The sequence below is a fragment of the Peromyscus maniculatus genome, chromosome 22, assembly GCF_049852395.1.
Source record: "Peromyscus maniculatus bairdii isolate BWxNUB_F1_BW_parent chromosome 22, HU_Pman_BW_mat_3.1, whole genome shotgun sequence".
Lineage (NCBI taxonomy): Eukaryota > Metazoa > Chordata > Mammalia > Rodentia > Cricetidae > Peromyscus > Peromyscus maniculatus.
Genome location: NC_134873.1, coordinates 27,982,251 through 27,995,594, shown reverse-complemented (window position 1 = coordinate 27,995,594; position 13,344 = coordinate 27,982,251). Strand labels below are relative to the sequence as shown.

The 13,344-nt window shown below is 43.5% G+C and overlaps 1 protein-coding gene across 8 annotated transcripts in view; it reads right to left on the bottom strand.

The window, feature by feature from the left end:
• Positions 1-13,344, bottom strand: part of Nbas (NBAS subunit of NRZ tethering complex) — a 289,617-nt gene that overhangs the window by 51,949 nt on the left and 224,324 nt on the right. For all 8 annotated transcript variants that reach the window (XM_015995503.3, XM_042267446.2, XM_015995506.3 and 5 more), the window contains exon 45: positions 1,243-1,461. In XM_015995503.3, coding sequence (XP_015850989.2) covers positions 1,243-1,461 — 219 coding nt within the window. The remainder of the gene's footprint in view (positions 1-1,242; positions 1,462-13,344) is intronic.

Genomic DNA, 13,344 nt, shown 5'->3' with positions numbered 1-13,344 from the left:
ATTGTTTTAAGCTTTGTTTTAGCTATGATGTACACTGAAACCCATGAACACATTTCCAAATATCAGAAAGAACTTGGATTAACTCCTGGGACTCTATTGTTTTCCTAATCTTTCACCTAAACTACAGCCTATACGGCTCCTCAAGAGAAACTCCTAAGAGGACCTGGGTTTGACTCCTAGCATCCACATGGCAGATCACAAGCATCTGCTATTCCAGTCCCAGGGGATTAACACCTTTTCTGGCCTCCATGGGCACTGCACACATGTGGATCACAGACATACATGGAAGCACAATATCCATACACATAAAACAATTAAAATGCTCAAAAATATTGTTAAAAAATTAAAAAGAACAAAGTATCTGAGGACCTCATATGATTTTTGGGTTTTTGGTAGAGTCCTAACACACAGGTCCTCAGATCTCACCATGGGAAAGGAATCCTAAGTCTCTTGGTTGTTTGGGTACATAAGTGGCTTAGCTAAAAACCCACTAGGAACAATCTGACCAGCCAGAAAATTCTTATCAGTAAGAAAGTGAGATTAGAAGGATGTACAAGTAAAACATGATGAAGTGTAGGCATATTTAAAAACACTGTTAAAGCATGCATGGGAAACTAGCATTTCTGAATTTTTTTAAAAAACATATGGAGTTAGAGCCTCTATAATGATTCACTTAGAAAGTAAAACAAAACCCCATAGTTGAGACCATAATGGTCAACGTGCAACTTTAGAAGTCCCTCCTCACCTGGGTACTCATCCAGTGCTCCCTCAATTCCTGCTACCCCCCCACCTACTTTAACCTCATTTTAGATACCATCTTTGGCCCACATTCCTTTAGAAAGAGAAATGAAACCAACAGATAATCGAATGATAAGAAGATCAAGGTAAAGACTTGAGGACTGCTTTTCACGTCTACAATCCCATCAGCACCTCTGTTCCAGCTGGATGGTCACATCCACAGAGGACTCTATTTAAGGATGCAGGGTGAGGGGACCTTTTAAGAGACAGCACAGTAGGATTCCAGCCTTTTCTTTGTTTCGGTCTCACTTCTTAATGATGATGTGAGTGGTTTTGCACCATCACATGCTACCACAGGCCTTCCGGCAAAGAGGCCAAACTCCCACAGACTGCAACTTTTAAGACTACGGCAGAAATAAGGTTTTTCCCCAGTTCCGAATGTGGCTTTGAGGTGACTGGGACAAACATGGCGCCACCAGTCGTTCCCGGGTTTCTATTTCCTACCTGCTCACTGTTCTTCAGGCTGAGGATGAAGCTGTGGCTGAGGGTTTGCAGGTGGGCAAGTGACGTCTCCAGGTGAGCCAAGGCATCTGCATAGGTGACTTGAGAATCAGGACCTGCCTGGGGCTCATCTTCTGAATTTCTTTTCCTTGGTTTCTCTATGAAATGCTTGACTGTCTTAATGGTCTTTCTGGTCATCTCTTCACGTGCTTCTACGGATAGCTTCAAAAAGACATTTTAAAAAGTCAGGAGAAAAGGCAGTATTATGTTTGGCACATTCAATAGGTATTAGAGGGGTAGAATAAAAGTTACATTTTAATGTAAGCTAGTGGTTAGTACTTCCACTGTTCTTTGTTTTTTGTTTTTCTCTTGTGAAGGAAACAAAAACAGTGAAATGTGATTTCTTCTATTCAGTTGTTAAGGAAAACCATAAACAATGACAACAGTCAAAGAAAGTGGGACTGGAAAGGGTGAAACTGGACATCACACCGACTCTTGGTTCAAGTGCAAAGTCGGGGACCCATCCACAGGCAGAATTTCCAGTTCTGAGCATGTATTCACTGTCAAGTAAAAAAACCAGGACACATGGGCTGCTGGGAGTGTGGTGCATGTCAGTAATCCCGGCTCTTCCGAGGCGGAGGCAGAAGTACTTTACGTTTGAAGCCATCATGAGCTAAGTGGTGAGATCTTGTCTCAAAAGAAAATTCCTGAAGTAACTGAGATGGGGTGGGGGAGGGAGATCCACAGACACAGAGGCAGGAAGATTTTAACCAGAGTAAGACTATAAAAAGGAAAATTCCAAAGCAATCTAGTTGACAAGATGAACAGTAACTAGCTTAGGATGAATTAGTGGATGAATTAGTAGGATGAATAACATATTACATAGTTTTAAAAATTAGAACTATAAAATCAGTAGAGCAATTTTACAAAGTGCTTCCACAAAACATTAAATTTTAGAAATCAGGACATAAAATCATCTGTACCATGCTTACTTAAAATTTAAATTATATCTATACACAAAACAATTTTTTGTATATAGTCTACATTTTCTGTGCACATAAACATGTATATAAAATAGCTGTAGAAAAATAGGTCTGGCCATTTCTATATAGTACAAGTATCTATTACATAGACTACTACACATATGAATATGATACAAAATGTTCGTGACAGTGTTCTGGCTCTGAGTCATCTTCTCTCTCTGCTTTCTTGGCGTTGGTAACAGTGCTGTGCTCATGTGCTCATCCCCTCCTCCCCTCCTCCCCTCCTCATCCCCTCATCGCCTCATCGCCTCATCCCCTCATCCCCTCCTCCCCTCATCACTGCATCCCCTCATCGCCTCATCCCCTCATCCCCTCATTGCCTCATTCCCTCATCCCCTCATCGCCTCATCCCCTCCTCATCCCCTCATCGCCTCCTCATCCCCTCCTCCCCTCCTCCCCTCCTCCCCTCATCACTGCATCCCCTCATCCCCTCATCCCCTCATCGCCTCCTCCCCTCCTCGCCTCCTCCCCTCCTCGCCTCCTCCCCTCCTCCCCTCCTCCCCTCATCGCCTCCTCCCCTCCTCCCCTCCTCCCCTCCTCCCCTCCTCCCCTCCTCCCCTGACGTGCAGCAGCCTCTACAGTAGGTACGCAGGACTGACAGCTCCTGTTAAGCACCTTAAGCTCATTTACCTTCAAGCACACAAAATCAAGCTCAGCCTCCCTTCTGGGAGGGAGGAGCTCCTCTGAGCGCCCCCAGATGCCTGCTGACAAGCTCCAACAATCCACCTCCTGCTGACGACCCAGAGCCCGCTGCTGCTCTACCCTCAAAAGGACTTAGTGTTTGTGTTTTAAAAAACAGATGACATCTTACATTTCCTATTATTTCCTCAAATTCGTCACTGATGCATTTCCAAAAGATGGAAGTAAGCTAAAAGACAAGCACCAGACTACACTAGAAGGTAAATGTCCCCCCACCCAGTTACCTCAGAGAATTGGTTTGAAGGTTGGCAGCTGACGTTTTCTTAATTCTATAGAAATGCTGATTAAAGTCACCTGGCGGGCACTGTGTCCATGGGATTGCACTAAAGTCCTGCTCTGTAACACAGCTTCAAAGTGAACTCTGCAGTCTCACTTTGCCATGGGTGATGCTACTTAGCAGATGGTATGTGATCCAAAAAAAGCATCTAACTCAGTGGTTCTCAATCTGTGGGCCAAGACCCCCAGCAAACTCCATCTCCAAAAATATTTACAATTCATAACGGTAGCAAAATTACAGTTATGAAGCAGCAACGAAAATGATTTTATGGGTGGGGTCACTGCAACTTGAAGTGTATTCAAAGGTGCAGCATGAGGAAGGTTGAGAACCAGTGCTCTAACTGGACAGGACAAATTGGGCATTGGCTCTTCCTCTCAGCCAACAGAGTACTCCTCTCTGTGGTTTAGAAACACAAGACACTACAACTATATCTACACTCACTCAGCAGACCTTCCCCTCCTCCACCCAGGCCATGTGACATCCGCGAGAGTGAAGAGGAATGCAACTTGACTCCAGGGCACCAACAGAGCCCCCTCAAGAGGCTGAGGCATGAGGACTGCCAACCTGGTCTCCTCAGTAAGACTGTCTCAAGAGAAAAATACAAAATGGAGCCCTGGAATCCACACCACGTGGTACCCAGAGAGCTTGTCCGGACACACGTTTCACAGCTTCCTCCGGGCATCTGCTGCACCTCGGTCTGACAGACTATCACAGAGTGCCCAGCTGGCTGAGCACCGGGACAAAATCAAGGCTGACTAACAGTGCTTTGAGTCTTCTTCCGACTCATTTATGCTTGTGCCCCCGAAGTTGAATTTGGATAGTTATTTGAATATGCCAGCTTGCCTAATATTCTTCCTACCCTAGTGTGTAGTACAGACAAGTCTTGAGAGTAAATAGCTAGAGAATAGGAAAAAGGCGGAGAGTTCTATGTGTAGGAAGCAAAGGGGTGGAGAAACAGCAGGTCCCTGAGCACGTAGGTCCAGGTGGATCATCACTGACAAATGCTTGGATGAATGGACAGGAAACGGGAAGGGAGGTAAACTCGGGTGATTTATGTCTAATATTTACCACCCAGTCCCAGTTGTCTGACAACTTAACATTTTCAAGTTTTAGTTTCTTCATCAGCAAAATGTGAACACCTTCATCCACCACATAACGTATTAAGCAATTAAGTGAGACAGTGTATCAAGCCATCATTATCATTCAATGGCTACAGAAAGAGCTCAATAAATGAGCCTGAGTTTTAATCTGACTGGCTAACAAAGGCCATCCTCCCTACCCACTGGTTTTTCATATTCCTAGTGAATTTCTCATGTAATGCTTTTATACCAACCCCTTTTAAAATGAACTCATCAAATTGCACGGCATGAAACTCAAGCCGGCCCCAAGCTGACTCATAGCCTCGACTCCAGCCACAGGGTCTCTAACTCCCGGCTGTCACTGCTGCCTCAGTGCGGTATTTGCTCGTCCTTTCATGGCAAGAGAAATCTCTACTCCCACTTCAACAGCAAGCATATGGAGTCAAACTAGATCCAGCTGGTTCTTCAGCTCCCACTTCAGTCTACTGAGAAGTCTGCTCCAGCACCCGCGTGCACAACCCAGCTCTTACGTGTACAGTGACTTGGCTTCCCCAGCGTCCCCCAGCCTTGTCTCTCTCTGGACTACACACTCTCAGACAATGTGTGCTGGTCACCCTGCCTGCCTCCAACAGTTTAGACTCTGATGCTCACACTGCACCATTATCACAAAAGGCATTTTCTTTTCCCACTTTAACAGATCCTTCAAAGTAACTATCTGAAAATAACTAAATAGCTCTGTACTTAATGTGAATAAATAACCCTAAGTTCATTTTTCTGAGCTAGCTAGGACTGCAGAAAACACTTCTTTGCTAAAGGATGGAAGGGCTTTTATCCCACCATGCATTTGACTTAACTCATGCTTTTTATCACTTTTCTTTTGAAGAACAAGTTCACCATGGGAGACTCCAGAGCCTGGTTAGGAAACGGAAGCTCATCACTAAACCTTTATTTAGACATTTATTTTCTTTACCCTTTACAATTATCAAGGGGATAGGAATAACAGGGAAAAATGAAAAGCAACTTCTTTACTATACCTGCTGGTCACACAATAGCTTCATTACTACAATTACTTTTGAGGCCCATCAACATGTTATCAATACACACTTTTAATATGACAACACAGATAATTTTTTTACTATTCTTTGTACCAATAACTGCTACTAAAATAATGTGGATTTTGTGAAATTAAGACAGGTAGTTAGCTAGGACAGGTGAGATGGGTCCAGTGAATGATGGTGCTTCTTGCTAGGCCAGCATTCAATCCCTGGAACTCACACAGTGGAAGGGGAGACCTGAACCCCACAGGTTGCCCTCTGACCTCCACATACACACAATGATAACTGTAAAAGGTTTTTAAAGGTAAATGGCTGAAGTTTTTAAATTACTGAACAGATAGGTACTGCTAATCTGTTTTTTAGGTTCCATAGAAAAATGACATAGAAGCATGAACTAGGCTCATAAAGAAAGCATGTATGACCCGGATATAAGGAGGAGAAAAGGTTGAGGTGTCAATGGCATCAGCACATTTTCCTGGATCTACCTTCAGAATACACCTGACTCTAAGGACCGCCCACCTTCACTGTCCCTCACAGCTGAGACACCACTGCCTCTCCTGGAGAGTGTTGCCACGGTGAAAACTTGTCCCCTAATATGATGGATGGCATGCTCAGCAGACACCAGCATCCCTTCTACCAAACTGCACTTGTCAGTTTCCTTGCAGTTGGGATCAGCCATATTCCAGCCACTGAAATCTGAGCAGAAGTGACAGGTGTCGTTTTGAAGGAAGGCAGGAAAAGCACCCATGGATCATGATTATCCATTCTTTTCCACCCCAGCCATGGCAGTTAAGGAGCATGTGGGGCTCATGGGGTTCTGACACAAGATGGCAGGCTCCCACCAGCACAGATCCTAAGTGATTTGGGGTATAGAGCTCTTACTCCATTTGGACAAGGGAGGACCATCAGACTTTTGCACCCTTACACCACTAGGAACCTCAGCCGTTTCTGACCAACAACAGATGTAAGAGTAATGCTACAGGGGGTTTTGGTTATCAGACCAGACACTGCAAAACTGTATCTACACGTGGGGTGAAGATCACACTATACCATATATCCATATAGCCTGTCATATACCATATATTCATATAACCTGTCACACAGCATATAGCCATATAGCCTGTCATACACCATATATCCATATAGCCTGTCATCATACACCATATATCCATATAGCCTGTCATCATACACCATATATCCATATAACCTGTCATACACCATGTATCCATACAGTCTGCCATACACCATGTATCCATATAGCCCATCACACACCATATAGCCATATAGCCTGTCACACACCATATAGCCTGTCACACACCATGTATCCATATAGCCTGTCACACACCATATATCAATATAGCCTGTCACATACCATATAGCCATATAGCCTGTCACACACCATATAGCCATATAGCCTGTCATATACCATATAGCCATATAGCCTGTTACACACCATATATTCATATAGCCTGTCACATACCATATATCCATATAGCCTGTCATATACCATATATCCATATAGCCTGTCATATACCATATATCCATATAGTATATCATAAACCATTTATCATACAGTATATCATATATCATTTTCCTGTATAGTATACCATATACCATTTATCCATATTGTACAGTATATACTATATATCCATCCATATAATATATAGCACATACCACATATCCATATATCATACATCACATATCCACATAGTATAGCATATACCATTTATTCATATAGTATATCATACACCATACATTTATATTGTATAGCATAGACCATTTATTCATATAGCATATCACATACTAATGAATGTGAAGGTCTAGAGAGGCTGGAATATCAACATTAGCAGTATGTGCTGGATGTTACTATGTTCTATGGTCAAACAGTATAAATAAGAAATTAGTTTATCAAACTATTACCAGATTGTATGTAGGAGCCAACTATAGTAGAGAAATATCACAGAAATGCAGGTCTTCGTATGGTTAAACAATTGCCATTTACACACCAGTGGTAGAAGACAAGACTGAGAAATCCATGGACGCAAATGGCCGGCAAAAGCCGCAGAAGATTAAAATGCTTCAGGGGAGGATAAACCAAGGGTGTGGCACATGACACAGGGCAGAGATCCAATGAACGATGTGGACCTCCACAGAAACCCGACAGCTTCAAGGCAGTTCCTTCTAAATTGAGAGAGGTTATGGATGGGGTGATACATCAAAGAACTACGGTACAGGGGAAAATGTCTCAAGACAAACAAGCAAACAAAGACTCCACAGATGCACACTGCTAACAGGTACCATGTCTACATGAATTCAACTAAGTTTCTGAGACGGTAGCTGCCACAGCCACAGCTTAGATGCTTGTGGACATCTCAATTAACACCTGAGGCTTTGACCTTGTCCAACAGACTGAGGGAAGAGGGCACACTTTCAAGGACTCAGGCCTTTCTCAGCACTCACATGGGACTGTGGAATGAGGCAGGAAGGACCTCACTGACGGGGAAGGAGGGAGTGAGGTCCCAGAAATCGGGTGTAGACTAATTAAGGCCTACACCCCACTTCAGATAGAGAAGCCTCCAAGCCCCACAGGCCAGGGTGTCAAGGTGCCAAGCAGCGGCCAATGGAATCATCTGTGTGCAGTGGGACCGGTAACACTGCAGAGCTTTGGCCACTGAGTTCCTGGTCCAGACCAGACCAGACGGGAAATATAACCGACTGGAAACTACCTTGGCAAACGTCCTTCTTTCTCTGACCTCCTTCCTTGTCCTTCTACAATCAGTTTAGAAACTCGGCTCTAGGAACCTTCCTGACTCTGGATGTCATCTACAAGCTCATCAAGCCCCTCTATGTGGTCCACAGGTGTGGTTTTACCACAGTTAAGCAGCACCCTTCAGGATAAAAACTGTGTTAAGTCTGTATCCCTACCAGGTGAAAGAACTACAGCGAAACCATTTAGCAGCCCTGATTAACAAGCAGGAGGAAAAGGACCTTCCAAAAGTCCAGTGAAGCACCATGTTCCCTAAATACACATGGTCCAGAATGCTTGAAAGGCTGCAGGTTATCAGACTGCACAGTGCCCCACTGTAAGGCTCCAAGGTGACACGAACTACAAAAAGAACAACTTAAAGGACGTGACACAATAATACAAACTGAGCTACAAAAAAACTGTGCCATCAGGACAGAGACAGGACAGAGGGATCAGAAGTCAGATGGGGAGTGCAAGGATGCCCAACTGGCAAAGCTCCATCTGGTCACCTGACATTCTCCAAGACACAGTGCTCCTCTGTCTCAGGCAGGGTGCGGGTAAAACACAAAAGGAGATCAAGCCCTTGCCCCTGGCTCTGTCACCGTCTAGTCGGAAATGTGAAGAAGTGAAGAGCATGACAAGAAGTGTGGCCACTAGGTAACTGGGGCAGCTCTAGGGGCCTACTCAAGTCTTTAGAAGGGCACTCCATCCAGAAGGGGAGCAGGCACAGGCAAGGTCAGGAAAGAGCTGCTGGCGAGAGACGTTCTTAAGGAGAGACCAAAGAGTGAGTGGGAATTTCGGCAGGAAAGAGAGTCTGAAGAGGTCACCAGTCAGTAACACACAGGCAGTCGCAAGCGCACAGGCTTGGCTGAAATGCAGAATGCAACAAAGATGTGCCAGAGAAAGGGGACAGGGTGACATCACCAGAGCCCTAAGTATCGGGCTGAAAGCACTGTTCTTAGATCTTGATTCAGGGGATGTGGAGAAGGGAGCTCAGAAAGGAGAATGATACTGCCAGTAGGTGGCGCTTCTGGGAGCCGGCTTGATGGAAAGCCCACAGGGACAGCATTCAGCTGCAGGCACCCTCAGGCTGAGAAACCCTGCCAACAAGACACGTTGTACAAGGGGAGCATGGCTTGACTCTGAACACAGAGCTGGCATTTGAGAAACAGGTGACCTAAGAAAACACACTTGCTTCCTATGGGTGGAAAACTGGGCTCCCTGGTCCCACTGCTGACAGCACCATATAAAATATTAGGAAAGCCACGAGACAAATGGATTTTACTCAGATATTCTCAGAAGCAGTTCATTTGAATTGGAATACAATTTATTAAGTACTATTGAGTAGACAGTCTTTGCTTTATGCTCCTATTTAGGAGGCCCTTATCCTTCCCTCTCTCCCTCCTCCATTTTTATGCTCAACACTGTAACACTGACCATGCGCTGGGCCCAGCCTTGGCACTCAGGGATGCAAGTGTAATCTAAGACACTCTACCTTCGAACATGCATACTAAAGGAAAAGAGAAGATAAAATTAAATAGTTATAAAATGTACAGAAATATAAATGAAGTACATAGATAGTAAAGAAGAAAAAATCTGCCTTAGGAAAACAGAAGTCTACAAAAAGGCGGCAATGGCTGACCTAGGACTTGATGGGGACAAGTAACCCGGGGAGAGCAAAGGGAGGGATGACTGTGGGGCAGAAAAGCAGCTTAAGAAACTAAACAAAGGCTAGTACAAGAGAGAATGATCTATGGTCATTACTCCTCTTCTTTTACTGAGCTCTAAAACACCTCAGGGATAAAACACTCTCAACAAAAACTCTGACTCACTATTTGAAGACGCCTCCTGGGTACAGAAATGGATGCAAAGCAACAGCGGACAGTACATTTGAGGAAAACCGGAGAACAGGTTTTAAAAAAACCAAAATATTCCAAAGTTTGATCCTCAAAGATAAATACTATTTCTCTGCCAGTTTCAATCCCATACTATCCTGGAAAAGCTCTTTCTAGTATAAAGCAAGTGTCTGTGCATGCATGCGTGCGTGCGTGCGTGCGTGCATGCATGTGTATTTTAGCCAAGGGAAGAGATTCATGGGAAGGCTAAGGTTACCTCACAGGAATTGTTGAGCAACTGATGCTCTTCACTTAGGTCAGTGGTCTTCAACTAAGGAACATATGCTCTTAATACACATCCAAAAGAAATATAAATGATAAATGAATTGATGCTAACTTTGATCTCAATCTAGCAATAAGTGATAGTCACCCATGGGCTCACGAACCAATTAAGACCAATATTTAAACCCCACCCACCTCCTAAGATGTACACTTGGAATATCAGTTTATTTTCATGTTATTTAACTTACCTATGTTACTCTCATCAAATAAATACAATAATTGTAGTATCAACACAGAATTTTAAGGAAACTATTAGAAGCTAATGGTCTTAGAAATTTTTCCAAGTTAATTTCTATTGACAGAGTCATTTCTCTGACTTTTTAAGTATCAACATGCTGCATAATGATGAAATCATATGAAAGTAAAAACTGCAAAACTCTGAGTACAAAATGACTATCTAGTCCTGAGCCAATAGACCAGACCAAACCCTAGCATGGCTTCTACAAGTTTCAGTTCATTTCTCCCAAGTAGGGTCCTTTTAAAAGGTCTCATGACAAGCTCAAGGCTTCCAGGACAGTTTCCTGTTGTTCTAGCCAACACCTCCCGATAGGCTCGTGTGACCCTCTAAGAACCGTTCCTTAGAAGTGTGCAGTTACAAACCCCCCCCCCCTTTCCAGTGCAGCTCTCCTAGCTCCCAGCATCTTTTCAGGAAGCACACTGCTTCTCTAAAACATGCAAGGAGGTAGCTCATATTCACTGGCAGTCCTTATAGGAAGGGGAAGGGTCTGATGTTGCTGCCCCCCCTCTAACTGAACAACTACCTTCTGTCAAAGACACAAAATGTTTGCTTCCAGTTGGCAAAGTCGGATGGTGTAGTCGCTCTGCCCTTGGCCCCCAGTATCCTTCAGTACCTTCCTTCAACCCAGAGCAGCATTTGAAAACTCTCCAGCCTGGTTAGACAAAGTGGAGCTCAGTTTACTCTGCACTCTTCCTTCCCATTAGTTCTTAGCGGGTAGAATCTATCTTGACCTCTTTTACTCACATTCCAGCACCATTTCACTTTGATAAATCAGAGACAGTCTGAAAGAAGGGGCACTCATCCTGAGTGCCAAAGATGCATTTGTCCTTGTATGGTAAAGAGATGGGGAGATCCCAAATTTCTGTTTGTTATACTGCATAATAGTTTCAAAGGAAAAGTCATAATTTACAATATGCTGGAATGTATGCCCTCCTTTGTAACCAGTTCTAATTAGGATAAAAACTTTACACATAGCACAACAGAGGGCAAGCAAGCCATCTTAGGATCTCTTAGGTACACAGAACACAGGGTTCAGGGCCACAGCCTCCGAGTACCATTTTGCTAATGTATTGTCACCTGTGTAGCAATCAGCTAAGCCTGACTTCAGAAACATCTACTTCTCGGCACACAGAGCACTATGCGAGGACAAGAAAGACGCTGGCAAAGCAAAAGAAGCCATGTATTTGCTATGAGCTTCTCCTGGCTAATTTTAGTAGTAATGGAAGTGTGTGATCCACTATGAAAAGCTCTGGGGACCCAACTCTCTGAACGACTCAACTGATTCACCCAGTGGCAAAGTGGGAGATAGGAGGGGCTGTTCTGGGACCCGAGGAAAATCTGGATGGGGTGTGTGGGGCTGAAGGAAGAACGGACTTTAATGGCACGTGCAAAAGAAAGGAAAGATACTTTAAGATAATTTCTGGATATGTTTTCTTACTCAGCCACTGGCTAATTATTGTGTTGGCAGTTTCAACTATTTTGTTCAATACCCAGATCAAGAAAGACTGTATATCAAAATTCAATTACAGAGTACACATATTTTGAGAAACACATGCATACATTAAAAGTAAATAAAATTTTGAAAAGCATACAATTCCTACTAAGATGAGATACAGTATGATAACTCTTGTTCCAATCTCGAGTCTATGTTCTGTGTTTTTGTTTGTTTGTTTTGCTCTCAATACTTACTACAATGTCTTAACCTAATTACAAGACCTTGCCAATGCTTTATAATGCATAATTTTAAAACACCTGTCACTTGGCTCTGATGTCAGAATAACTTAGAAGGGCTACAGAGGAGCCAGCAGTCACCTCAGCTGCCCTTAACTGGCTTGATTCTTACAAAGCAAATACTTTCTTCTCTGTCCTAGTCAAAGTCCTCATCCCTCTGTTGTGCTGGAACAAATGCCACACGCGGCTTTAGCCAGACTAACTGTAGGCCGTCAGAGCAGGACCAAAGCCGGGTTGTTACAGCATGTTAGGCATTAATCTTACATTTCACACATACACATACATACACACACACACACACACACACACACACACACACACACACACACACGACGAAGCAGCACAACTGCGGGTAAACACTGACTCAAATATTAACTCTGCTTTACTAGAGCAAGCCAGATATTTAGGCAAAACACAGATACTTGCTGTCACATCCATGTATGTATCTGAAATTGTTATCACAACTGTGCTCTTTTGCCTTAACTATCAACTACTTATATAATAAACATGAATCCAAAGCACAGAGGCATTTTCTTTGCCCTTAGCCTTGTACAATACTCACAGAAAGAGAGCTGCTGTTCTTCAGCAAACTGCAAACACCTCCCTACTTAGTTTTCCTGATCGCTTTCATCAAGGCCTTACACTAACACATCCCTGTGGTTTTGAAGAGTTTGAAGGGCATCTTTATGTCAATGGATGGAGCCCAAGGAGTGTTTGGAATGAGGCAACGTGAGGCTGCAATCAGTACATGCTTTCTAGTGTTGCTGTGCACAAAGGTGTTAAGAAACTTGAACACATTCTCTCAGAGTACTTCCGCCACACACATGCATGTGAAACCTCCTGTACACTGTGGTGGCTGACTACGATCACTGAAAGTAGATTCATTACCCTTCTGTCAAAACCAAGTACAAATATGAAAATCCAGATATTCCAACTTGAAATTACCATGAAAAACCTCCAATCAGGTCCTATCTTTTTAGAGCTGAACTTAAAGGGCATGTTTTAACTTAATGGGCAGAGGAATGAAGACAAACCAAGGGGAACTAACAAATACTGACCT